Raw genomic sequence first — 13,688 nt, 5'->3', positions numbered from 1 at the left:
CGGGCACGTAAATTCCAGACAGCAGTGAGAGAATGTCATGTCTACTATCTGGTTTGGTTTCAAAAATGTTAACAAGTTCAGAAATGTATGGACTCTCTGTTTAATTACTCATGCCCCAGAAAAAGTGATTTACAGAGCCATAGAATGCAACAGCAATGTCTATTCCTAAGGCCGTATTTTATTTAAATTGCAGACACTGCAGACTGCCATGCACGGGATTCTTTTCTTACAATGTTGACTTTTTTTTTTTTAAAGCTACCACCATGATTAACGATGAAATAGAACGCTGTGTAATAGCTAGGATAGTTTTAAATGTTTGTTCTTTACTTATTAGAGACAAAATTGCATGGAACCAGCCATTTCTTGTAGACATACCAGTTAGAGTCAAACAGGTTCATGGCCTACATGGAGATTAAGCTCCAGAGGGAATAACATGCAACAGAGTATTCTCTGAGGAATTTCTACAAAGGAAGGTAAAGAGAGAGCAGCAGGACATAAACGCTTAACTGAAACACGCAGGACAAAGCAAACTCCATAGTGTATCTCGAGGCCAGAATTCTTCTCTAGACCACAGACTCCTACATCCAGCTAGTCAGCCCACTGAACATTGCCCTACTCTCTCATAGGTACCTTACCCTCTTCACAGACAAACTGATTGCATCTCACCTTTCCTTTATGGCAAGGACAAAGATGTGTGGGTCTTGATGCTAACAGAAGGTTAAGGCCCCATACTTCTTACTTCTAACCTTTGGGATAGTCTCCTACCAATATGCCACAGGAAGCAAGATAGATTCTGCCACCATCTTCCCCTACAGGATTACCTCATTTCTACAATAGAAGGAGGTAATCATGTCTTGGTTTCCCATATTAGACTTCAAGTTCATGTTAATGTAGCCTGTGGTCATACAGAACATACATATGACCTGAATTCTTCCAAAACATTTGCATAATGAATTCCAATAGTCTTAGCTTCTTATCTCAGGCAGGAAATTTATCAAGAAAAAAAAAAAACCATAGACAAATGGGTTCCACACTCCACATGAGCTGTTAGGGTTTACCAACTTAGTGTCTACCATTCAGTGAATTAGGCTGAACTAAGAGAAAGAAATTGTAGGTTTCCCCCCTTAGATTTACAAGGTTAATTATTTACAAGGTCAGAAGTTCTGGCTATAACAACTCAAAGATTTATGTACACATTATGCTACCACCAGTTCCAAATTGATCCTTATCAATGGCAGCATCCTGAGAGATTGAGAAATGCTTCATCCACACTAGGGATGCCAGGCCAGCAGGGTGTGTTACTTGAGTCCTCTACTACCCAGAAATGACTTGTCCTTAATAAACTCTGGCTGGCTCTTAGAGCACTCCTTTTCCTTTTAAAAACCTTGTACACCATTGTTTGAACCAAACATTCTACAACACTTTGTCAAGATGACCGTGCAGATCGGTGGTGGGTAAACCCCTGGCTCCACCTTCTTTCCTCTTGCTGGGAAGAGGAGGGCATGCACCGCCCTCAGCCCTCTGGCAACTTTCCATTCCCCACAATTTCACCAAGATGTCTCCCAGCTGGCCAGCAGTCCCACCTTGCTAATTCTTACTGCCTTGGGATGTAATTCATGTGCGTCAGGAATGTCTTTTGAATGTTCCTAATGTCCTCAGAACATATTGCATTGCCTCAAATCCCTGATTGTTGGGCACGAGCTACCAGGTGCAGAGGGACTCAGGAGGCTCTCTCCACCCATTCATGCTCTCCTTGGACTAATCTCCATCTTACACATCACCTGTCAGTTCCTTGGAACTTGCTAGAATTTGTCCCAGAGCGGTAATCTACATGGATTATTTCCTGAATTCTCAAGGAGATGAATCTGTCAACAATATGAGGCAATCATTTCTCTGAATCCATCCAACCACAATTAATTCCTTAGTCACCCACATAGACTTCAGGCAATGACATCCTTTTGAACTAAAAAAGGAGTGCCATATTCCAGTAATAAAGTCACATAAATGCAGAGGCTAACCACCCCTCACCCAAATGTGTCCTCAATGCAGCGACCCCTAAACTCTTCTTCGTGTGTCATTTTTCATAGGAAAGATAGAAGAATGTATTTGACAGGAAATGGACCATGGAGAAATGAGACACAGATGTTGATTGTGCCAACATGGTGAGGCCATCTCAGCTGTACTGAAGGTGCAGCAAATCCCAGGAGCTTAGGCCCTGTCAATTCTGATGAAGTTAAAATCATGAAGTAGTAAAGCTGCTGACAAGAACCTGCTACACGACTGACAGAATCACTCTTCTTTTTAGAACTTGAAAGGAGCCAAGACTTTCTCCATCCTACACAAGCAGCCAAGGATGACCTCAGAAAATCAATCCCCAACTGCATTCATCCAGCCACAGGCTTCCTACCTCATTTCCCAAAGGAAGACTATTCTTCAGGGAAACGCTGCCATGGTTAAGGATGTTGCAGAAGTACATTTCCAATTCCAGAACCTCTGAGCCATAACCGGCAGTTTACAGAGGCTGACTCCAGCTTTGTCCTTCCTATGAAGATTTTAACTCCCGTATTGTTTCTTTTATATGGCTTTGCTCATTAATTTGCTGAGTGTAGAGGAGGGGGACACATGATTTTATACAAATGGAAACACTGATTTTGTAGACAAAAGATTTTGTTTTCATCCTGTTTCTTACTACATGTAGCTTCCAATAAGATGATTAATTTGTTTGAGACTCAACCCATGTATCTGTCCCATGGGCTGGTTGCTGTGGAGGACCAAGTGAGAAACTTGCTCAAGTCAAAACTATACAAAGAGGCATTTCTATTCTTGGTCACACAGCTGTAGTTTCTGTCTCCAAAAGTAGAATTATTTTCCCTAAGGAGGTGAAATAATTCTACATTGAAACCATTAAAATATTAAAGAAAAACTGGAAGAAAACAACAGAAGCCAAAGTCTTCCTCTGCTCATGGGTTGGCAGAATTAACAATGTGACAACAACTGTAGTAGTAAAAGCAAACTGAATACGCAATGCACTTCCAACTACATCCCTTTACACAACTAGAGATAAATCCTAAAGTTCATATGGAAGTGCAAAGAACCACAAATAACCAGGTTGACCCTAAGCAGAAAGAGCAATGATGTGGCTACCAAAAATAGCTGATCTCAAATTATACTACCGAGCCATTGTAACAAAACCAGTATTAGCATAGAAATATATGTAGGCCAATGGAACAGAATGGAAGACATTGAAATCATCCACATAATGACAGCCACAAAGGTTTGACAAAGATGCCACAAGCATGCATTAGAGAAGAGAGCCTCTTTCGGAATGTTGGGAAACCTGGATAACTACAAGTCAGAGAAGGAAGCTAGACCCTTATCTCTCACCATACCTCAGTTCAGAACAGATCACAGCCTTTCTTGTAAGGTCTGACACTCTGAAACTGTTAGGAGAAAACATTTCAAGACATATCCATAGCCAAGGATTTTCAGAATAGGACCCCAATAGCACAATTAACAACCCCAAGAATTGACAAATGGTATTTTACAGAATGATAAGGCTTCAGCATAGCAAACAAAATAATCACAAAAACAGATGACCTACAGAATTCCGAGAAAAATATCTTTGCTAATCATACATCAGACATTAGATTGATACCTAGAATATATGGAGAAGTATAAAAATTAAATACTAAAAGCTGGGCGTGGTGGTGCATGCCTTTAATCCCAGTACTCAGGAGGTAGAGGCAGGCGGATTTCTGAATTCGAGGCCAGCCTGGTCTACAAAGTGAGTTCCAGGACAGCCAGGACTATACAGTGAAACCCTGTCTGGAAAAAAAAAATTAAATAGAAAAATACCAGTAATTCATTGAACATATGGGTCCAATGAAATGAATAGACAGCTCTGAAAAGAAGCACAAGTGGCCAGTGGATACTTGAAAAGTTGCCAACACGCTTAGACACAGGTAAGTAACACTGTCTTGAGATTCCATCTCACCAGAAAAGAAATGACAATCAAACCTGGCGATGGATGTAAGGAAAGAGGATGGTGAGGATGCCAACCGGTACAGCCTCTGTGGGAATCAATATGAAGACTTCTCAAAAGACTAAAGCCAGAATTACAGGATGGCTCAGATATAACAGTCCTGTGTATATTTCCAAAGCAATCTAAGACGGGTAGAGTGAGTGCCCCTAGCTCTGATCTAGGCCAACAAGTAAACCAATAAATGTAGCTATATACACATGGTAGTTTATTTAGTCATAAAAAAATGAAATTGTAGAAAAATAGTGGAGTCAAAAGTGATTTTGTTAAGCAAAATAATCCAGATTCAATAAGACATATATGAGATACCTCCTCTCTCTCTCTCTCTCTCTCTCTCTCTCTCTCTCTCTCTGTGTGTGTGTGTGTGTGTGTGTGTGTGTGTGTGTGTGTGTGTGTGTTTGTATGTTTAAAGGGGACCATGAGAAGGGAAGGAAGAAATCTTAAGTGAAGGACAAGGTGAGGTAATTAAACATATATCATATTTATATACATATTATTTATAGGCATATATAAAATAAACAAAATAACAAAAACAAAATCTGTTAGCCCCATGCACCTAACTGCTACCAGGAAACCCATCCCTTTGCCTGGTAAATTAAACAAAATAACAGAGTGGTGAATTTTGTTGTTTCCACACTTTTGCGTCTTCTCTCACATCCATGGACACACAGTCCAGAGCTCAGTAAAGACTGCAGTGATTAGAAGACTCCTTTGCCATACAGTGACCAAAGCATAAGGCTGGTATTTACTCATCTACTGTATTAAGTCAAAAGGCTTCAGCAGCACCAAGTCTTGAGTTTCAGAGCTGTGTAGAAACACTCACACATGCCCCAAAAGTTATCTCTGAGACACAGATTCTTGACACAAGTTGTAAACAATAGGTTCTCCATGTTTATTCCACCAGGGCTCTGAGCCTGGTCAAGACTGTGAATGCTAAGCTATTCAAATGTTGCAGGCCAAACCACACTGAGAAGGCTTTCTTGGGAGCCAGGCTGTTAGCCCAAAGAGATTAACAAAGAAGTAACTCTCTGATAAAGCTCAGGAAACCGATGTTCCTAAGTCACATGGACACAGACTCAACTCTAAGGAAGACAGCGAAATGAACCCAAGGGTGGGATTCACACTGCCCAATGGGTAAGTTGGCATTCTGAGGGGTGAGGGTGTGCATACAGAAGAACAGGTGGAAAGAGGAACAGTAGCACTAATATAAATGCCCAATCTATCACAAAGCCCAATGGTCATTAGGAATCATTAATGAGTCCACAGAGATGTATCTCAATCCCTAAGATGTATATCCTATCCATGTAAGAAGGTTAAAAATCTTAAAATGAAACCACACAATTAGTTCATATAAGAAAGGAGAGATGGCTCAGCAGTTAAGAGCACTGACTGCTCTTCCAGAGGTCCTGAGTTCAGTTCCCAGCAACCACATGGTGGCTCACAACCATCTGTAATGGGACCTGATACCCTCTTCTGGTGTGTCTGAAGACGGCTACAGTGTACTCATATAAAAAAAAAAAACAAATAATATTTTGAATAAAATATGGTGAAATAAATAAATAAATAAAATTTGAAAAACCCATAGAGCTAGAAATGAAGAAAGAAAGAAAGAAAGAAAGAAAGAAAGAAAGAAAGAAAGAAAGAAAGAAAGAAAGAAAGATAGATGGAAGGAAGGAAGGAAGGAAGGAAGGAAGGAAGGAAGGAAGGAAGAAAGTAAGTTCGTTCCAATAACAGGGGGAGAGTAAAAACTTACATGCTGTAGAGTTGAAGAAAGCCAAAGTGGCACAGTTATTTAAAGAACAGAGAATGTGACATATTCACTCTATACAGGACTACTGTGTTTCATATTTCAGGATAATTGTAATAAAGAGACAATATGGCTGGGGAGTTCTATTTATTGAACCCAATCATATGTCAGACCAAGTGCTTTATATCACTTATTCAATTCTGGTGATTTGTATGGCTATACAAAGATGTTTCAATCCTTCCTTGGTATTTTACAGATAATGAAACTAAACTTCGAAGAGATCACGTGGTTCAACTCCCATCTAATTTCAGAGATACTTAAGAATGAACTGCCAGAGCAGCCCCTGGGGAATGGCTCTCATCAGGCACTCCATAAGAGAAGTTGTTGACCTGTAAGCTGACGGCCTGCCAGGCTCCCTTCCCTGGTTTCAACAGCCAGCGGAAACTGATGAAAGAGTCATTGAAGACTGGACCAGACTGGCAACAAGAGCAGGCTGAAGGCCAGATCCAAGGAGCAAAGCATCCATGGTAAGAACGGCCATCGGGAGAGGAGTGAGATCTATGGCTCAGGAAGATGCTGGGGAAAGAGAACACCAAGGCGAGCTGACAAAAGAGACTAGGAGATGACGTGCTAGGTAGAGCAATGCTCCCACGGATGTCTGAAGTGAACAGTAAGTGGTAAGGAGGAAGCACCGTGCACTCTGAGTCAAGCACAGGAACAAGACAGCCCCCACCCCAGTCAACACTGCCCGAGGCTCACCTATCATGACATACGTTCTTTCTCCATTCATAAACCAGGAGCTGTGTCTATCGGTAGGTAGCATCAGAGTGTACTGTACAAACCCAGGCAGGTCATGAATGACCTTAGCAAGCTCAGCATTCACTCAGATTAAAAACATATTAACAAACAAATCCCTGAGACTATTAGGGCTAAAATAGTTTCTTAAATTAAGTTTTAGTTGGCAGGTGAGGGAAAAAGTTCCTTCATGTCACTTACAGCCACCTCAAGTCATTGTGTGGATATAGACTTTTTTTTTAATTTTTAAAGGAAATTCTTTTTTAAAGATTGATTTATTTTTGTTGATCTAGATGAGTGCTTTGTCCACAAGCATGTTAGTGGATGATGTATTGCAATGCCCTTAGGGATCAGCAGAGGGAGCTGGATCCCCTGGAACTGTAGTTACTGATGGTTGTGAGCCTCTGCGTGGATGCTGGGAACTCAATAGGAGTCCTCTGTGAGAGCAGTAACTGCTTTAATCACAAGCCATCTCTCCAGCCCCCAAAAGCCAGACTTAATGAAGTCTTTTAACAGAGAAATAAAAAGTCTAATTGACATGCAAACAGACAAGTTATGAAAAAAGGCCAATTTTAATGATATTCTATAAGATGCCAGATTTATTTGACTATATTATTATTAAAAAATAGACTATGAAAGGAGACCACTAATGTCCTGAAACACCACCACCTTTTGGTTACGGACTGTCTTCTCTAGAGATGGCAACTAATGAGTGTCACACCTCGATTTTCTTCCAAAGAAATGTGACTACAGGATATTTCCGATCTTTTAATGTTCTTACATAAAAATTTCAATTAAAAAGGAAGAAAAACAGGCAACGTATCTGAACTGGTAATATTTTTAAAGAAACAAATATCAAGCTGGTAGGATAGATAGCTCAGGAGTTTATTTGCCAAGATGAAAGACCTGAGTTTGATGCCCAGAACCCACATGGAGGGAGAGCGTTAGCTCTCACAGGTTGTCCTCTGACCTCTGCCTGAATACCATGGCACCCTTACACATGCATATGCACACATATACGCAAATGAGACAATTGCCCTTCAGATTCTTTCATCTTTCTTCATGAAACTCATAGCCTTGGACTCCTGTGCATATCCTTGTTGAGTTGTTCAGCCGAACTTCAGAGAACAAGGATCCTGAGAGGAGGAACTCTTCTATGTTGTTTATTTTCAAATGCCCATGGCCCAGGAGGCACTAGAAATACTCACTGAAAGAACGAATAAATATATGCCCAGACACGGAACCATTTGCTCAACTCAAAATGCAGGGCAGGTTTTCTTGGGACGAGGGCAGTGGCTCACAACCATCCTAGTGCTGCAGCCCTTTAATACAGTTCCTCATGCTGTGGTGACCCCAGCCGAAACTTACTTCCTTGCTACTTCATAACTGTACTTTTGCTATGGTTATCAATTGTAATGCAAATATCTGTGTTTTCCAATGGCCTTAGGTGACCCCTGTGAAAGGGTCACTTGACCCCCAAAGGGGATGTGGCCCACAGGTTGAGAACCACTCAGAAAGAGGACTGTTTCGGGATTCAGTCTCAATATGCAGTTCCAGGTTGGCCTGGAACTTGCTTTGTGCCTCAGGCTGTCCTCAAATTCATATTCCTCATGCCTTGTCCTCAGAGAAACTGAGCCTAAGGCACACGTTATTATGTTTGGCTAATATTGCACCTTCTAAAAAGCAATTTAGAGTGGAGGTGAGAACTGAAAAATAAAGGCACAAGAAGGTAGAGATCAGCATCCGTTAGCATTGTCAGAAACTTTTAGAATTCAACCCAGATTGATTGCTCTCTGGAACATCCCCCTACATGTGTGTGTGTGTGGGGGGGGTTGTTTGTTTGTTTTGTTTTGTGTGTGTGTGTGTGTGTGTGTGTGTGTGTGTGTGTGTGTACATGTGTCATGGTGGCATGCGTGAGATGAGTTGGCATGGAGACCAGGAAATTCTAAAAGGAACAAATAATCCTTACTGACTCAAACCAGCTCTAATAGGCTTTGAAATAAAATATATCCATGAGGATGTAGTATCTGCTTTGATTCCCACTCCTCTTTTTCAACCCTGGAAACTCTATTTCTAATGAAAAGATTAAGATGGAAAAATAGATTTCAGTAATCTATAAAAATCCCTCATGGGAAATTGAAGAGAGTGGCAAGTTTAATATGAACAATGAAGGAATGGTAACTCTACTTTGAAAGCAGATCTTGATCTAGATATTATAGAGCCTGACATTCTGCCCAAAGTGGAACGAGAAAGCACACTGCCTGTCCTTAATCATGGGAGACAGAAGACCTTAGCAAGACAGACAGGGAACACAACTGTGACTCTGGTCTAGCTGAGCAACAGACCAAACTATAGGAACTCAGAGTTATTTCTACTCAAGAAGCATCACTTGCTCACTTGTCAGTTTGAGTAGACACAGAACGTTAGTGAATCCACGAGGCACGATGTGTTTGTACTCTTGTGATGTATGGTTAGTTAAGGCATCGCTTCTGGGTAGTACACACCAGTATGTGAAAATGAGAACACCAAAATAACCCGGACACCTATGCCGGATGGGAAAACTAAAACCCAATGAGCTTTCTGAGTAGCACCAATGACAGGGATCACTACTTATCAATAAACAGTGATCAATAAACAGTGAACGAGCAGAAACCTTTTCTTCTTTTCATCAAAAATATACATCTCACAGTCCCATTGGTTGGAGCTTCTTGGGGATGTGGATGCAGACAGGGATGCAGACGGGGAATGTAGATGGGAATGTAGATAGAGTTTTAGAACAAGGGCAAGTGTACCAGCAACGATGGCTACACAGGTCCTGATGTTTGGTGATGAAGCCAAAGCTCTGACATTTGGAGTCAGCCTCTGTTGTCAACTAATCTTCATCCCTCTAAATATTTTCCCAGACTTTGCAGAAAAAAAAAAAATCAACATTTATGACTAAGTAGAAGGCCCTGACTCCTCCATCCCCACATCTTGCAACATGTTTTCTCTGTTCTCTGAGATCAACTACATTGGCCTTATGCTGCACAATCAAGTTCACTTTTTCCTAAGCCTCTGGCACACATCTTGCTCCCTCAGAAATGGTCTCCCTTCCTTCCACATTTAAATGTCCATTACGAAGTATTTGAGAACACGCTGTTTTATAATAGGTTTTGCATCTCAATATATTTCAGTATGTGAAACCATTATGTGTGTGTGTGTGTGTGTGTGTGTGTGTGTGTGTGTGTGTGTGTGTGTGTGGTTACTACACAATTGGGGAGAAATTAAAGTAGGCATGAGTGATATGCTAAACTCACACATTCAAAGTTCTGGCATAAAGTAGAAAGATGTCAATTTCTTTAAAAAAAAAAAGAGACTTATTTTCTTAAATCTTTATGTATCTAAGTATTTTCCTGCATGTGTGTGTATCAAATGTATGCCGTGCTCCCAAGGCCAGATGATGGTAACGGAACCCTGGATCTGGGGTCAACTGGAGTGACAGGTTAGCTGTGAGATGCCACGTGGGTTCCGGGAACTGAACCAGTGTCCTCAGCAGGAGCATCCTGTGCTCTTAACAACTGAAACCTTCTTCCTTCCCAGAACTAAGAGCTCAGCTGAAAACAAAACAATCACAGGCAAACAGATGCACAAGGGCAGAGGACCCCAGTGACAGAGGCCGGCTCTTCCTCAGCTCCTCGAGTCCTACCTTGGTTTCAGCTCTGCGTGTGCCATGCCAGCTTCCTGCCTCTCCCTCTTCCACTCCCCCTCCCTACATTTTCTTCCCTTTAGCCCAGTACTAGAAATTGGACACAGGAACTTACACAAGCGAGGCAAGAGCACTACCACTGAGCTACGTCTCCAGCCATTTCGAGAGATCTTGCTAGGTACCCTAGGCTGGTAAACAGCAATCCCTCTGCTTCTGCCTCCCAAAGAGCTGGGGTCCTGGGCACACACTTCCATTTCTATGCCTTTTACTATCCCTCTTTCTTTCCTGTAATGTTTACCATTTTGTTTTATCTCATGTAAGAGCTTATTAGGGATAGTTTGGGTCCCTCAGAACTATTTGTCCCTTCTAGAACTTCATTTCCCCTATACCAACTCATTTTCTTACCTTCTCCATGATTAAAAATCACCCAAAACTTTTCTGAGAAGCACAGTCATTTCTTAAATTTCACCTGTATTTTCCAAGAAACGAAATCCTGGCGGGGGGGGGGTGTGTGGTGGCACCTACCGAGGCATTGTCCGTTCCAGCCGCGGAAGCCCTCTGTGCAGGGCACGCACTGGTAAGAGCCTGGGGAGTTCACGCACTGTTCCTCGGGACAGGTGCTTGGCTTCAGACACTCATCAATATCTGAAAAATTAATAAGTTAGGTAGTGGACATTTTATCAGAAGCCCCCAAACAAGCGCTGAATTTCATCATGAGAGTGATGAAAAGCATCTTATATTTCAGGAAAGAAGGTAATTAGGTGAGGCTCTGGGTCTAGTGGCAAATATCTAACAGGAGGAACACACAGATAAAGCTGGTTACATCTACACATTGGAAGAGTGGCCGTCTCCACCCTGGGAGTCAGTGGGTTGTCTGGGGCCACACCGTGGACCAAAACTTTCAAGTGATAGCAAAGCTTGCCAGAAAGAAACACAAGAAATGAGGATGAGAGTGAGGAGGCCATATATCTATCCAATGGAGGGTTTCTCCAGAGACACCGTCTCTTTTGCTTTCATAGACTAGAGGGCATTCTAGGATTGAGTAAATTAACTATCATATTAGATGAATGCTTAGGAGTATAAAGAGAAGGAGGGGAGAATGAACTCATCGGATACTTCAAAATTTTTCTAGAAGAGGTGATATGACTATTTATAAACTCTCCAATTAAACGTCAGCTTTACTGTGTGCTGCTATGTGACTTTATTAAACATAATTCATTTTTTTTAGAGAGAAACCACCTTAAATATAGTTGACATTTTTTCAGAGGTACTCAGATAGGAGCATGTGATTGTGTGTGTGTGTGTCTGTCTGTCTGTCTGTCTGTATTTGAGAGAAATAACTTGCTGGAATTGCTTCTCTACTTCTATCCTGTGGGTCCTGGGGACTAAGCTCAGGTCACCATGCTTTCTAGCCAACACCTTTACCCACTGAACCATCCTCTCGGTCCTAGGCGTGGTATCTTCTTTTTTTTTTCAAGACACATAAGAAAAAAAAAAAAAAAGAGGTGAAGAAGGGGTTCTAGTTAAAAAATGGTACCAGTCTGGGGCCACTGCCTCCATACAATAGAAGTCTATTTTCCTGGAGAAGAATTTTGTACTTAGGGAAGCACCTGCAATGTCTAAGTTTCCCAATACAAAATGTATAAGAGAGAAGACCACCAGAACATACTTATGGAAACACACTTTTAAGATCCAAGGTAAAAGATGAAAGTGAAAATGAGCAGAATTGGCTCACTAATTAAATAACCACAGACACTTGCAGTCTTCACTCTAGATACCTTTAAGAATACTTTGTGAGAGAAACTTCTGCCCGAAAGATGCTTAAAGGGAATATTATAGAGACAAAACAAAAGCACGGAGTCATTGCTGTAACTACACGACACACTGTTGTGACGTCTCTGTCTCTCTCTCTGTGTCTCTCTCTCCACCACTGTATATGAATCTTTTACTTTTTTAAAACTAGAAATGCAACTGCCAAATCAGATTGGCACAGGCTGCTCTGTGTTGAGGTGTAGGACAGCACCTTCAGATACGCTGTAGCACTTCCTGCTTGGCCTTCAGCTTCAAAGCCAGGGCCACCTGCCTTGTGACATTTTAAGGGCAAATGAGATAATGTCTGAAAATTACAATGGGCTCCTTGGAGACTCAACTCTGTTTGAAAGCAGCTTCCTTAATGACCTCTGAGACAAGCTTCAGGGAGCCAGAGATGTGGGGACCTTTGGTTCTGGTCCACCACGGAATTAAAAACAGTAACATTATTGCATCTCTTTTTCTCTTCAAGGCCTTTTGTGTAGATAGACTGATGCACACCCAGGGAACCCTGGTGACATGTTAACTAGAGTTAAATAATTCCCATAGATTGAGTATTACTGAATATTCTATCAGCTATAAATCACAACATTTTAAATGTTCTAATCTACTTCTTTCTGTCATTGTTTAAAATATCCTCTCTCTTCTTTGGGACTGTATACAGACCATAATTAAGGATTAATGTTTGGTTTTCTTTTTGTGTATGAATATTTGTCAAATGTATCTTCAATTTCTAGCACATTTTTGCTTGGGCCAAGAACAAAGAGTCATGGAAGAAGACATAAAGACACTAAAAGAGGAAGATGACAAATACCACAAAGGCTTCAGCTACACATGTTGATGCTCACAGTGACCCTGCCGATTGACTTCATGGCTCTCTATTTACAGACGATGAACTAAGGTTTAGACCAGACAATTACTGTGAATGAGAGCTGTCAGCTGAGTCCCACCCGTGATTTTTCTAGGCTCACACTCTCTACTGCAGAGGGAGGATTCCCTAGAAGAGGACAGTGGGGACACGTTGGTGCTTGTCCAGTGGCACGGGGCCATAGATGGGAAGGTTCGTGGCTCTGCTCTGATCCAAACTGATCAGATGTTCAGTAACACACGACGCTCCCACTTGTCTCTAGAGTTAGAACCCAAGGGGCTGAGGCAAGAGGCCAGCAGGACAGGCAGGTATGGACTGCCAAGAAATGTCTAATTAGTTCTCTTTCAAGGCCTAGGTCATCTGAGTGTGAAGGGAGCCAATATGCAGAAGCCAAGGGACAGCTGAGGGAAGACTGGTCCACGGAGCCTGTCCCTCCTTAGCTGTAGAAGCCTGAACACAGTGGACAAGATGCAGAGCTTCAGGCAGCTACAGCCAGCTAGCCAGGGAGTGCCAGGATCCAATACCACTTCTAAGTCTAAACCCTTCAAACACCAGGTCAGGCACCAGGTCAGGGACCTGTGCCTTTGCTCTTGTGGATCCATGCCAAGATTGCTGCAAAAGTTAATCTCTCTGGGGGAAAATAATTACAGAAGAAGAAGAAGAAGAAGAAGAAGAAGAAGAAGAAGAAGAAGAAGAAGAAGAAGAAGAAGAAGAAGAAGAAGAAGAAGAAGAAGAGGAGGAGGAG

General features: G+C 41.8%; 1 protein-coding gene across 10 annotated transcripts in view; it reads right to left on the bottom strand.

Annotated features, from left to right (window-relative positions):
- Positions 1-13,688, bottom strand: part of Ltbp1 (latent transforming growth factor beta binding protein 1) — a 381,029-nt gene that overhangs the window by 86,800 nt on the left and 280,541 nt on the right. For all 10 annotated transcript variants that reach the window (XM_021218313.1, XM_029531227.1, XM_029531226.1 and 7 more), the window contains one exon: positions 10,792-10,911. In XM_021218313.1, coding sequence (XP_021073972.1) covers positions 10,792-10,911 — 120 coding nt within the window. The remainder of the gene's footprint in view (positions 1-10,791; positions 10,912-13,688) is intronic.

This window comes from Mus pahari, chromosome 18 (genome assembly GCF_900095145.1).
Source record: "Mus pahari chromosome 18, PAHARI_EIJ_v1.1, whole genome shotgun sequence".
In the NCBI taxonomy this organism is placed as follows: Eukaryota; Metazoa; Chordata; class Mammalia; order Rodentia; family Muridae; genus Mus; species Mus pahari.
This window is presented reverse-complemented; position numbering and strand designations above follow the sequence as displayed.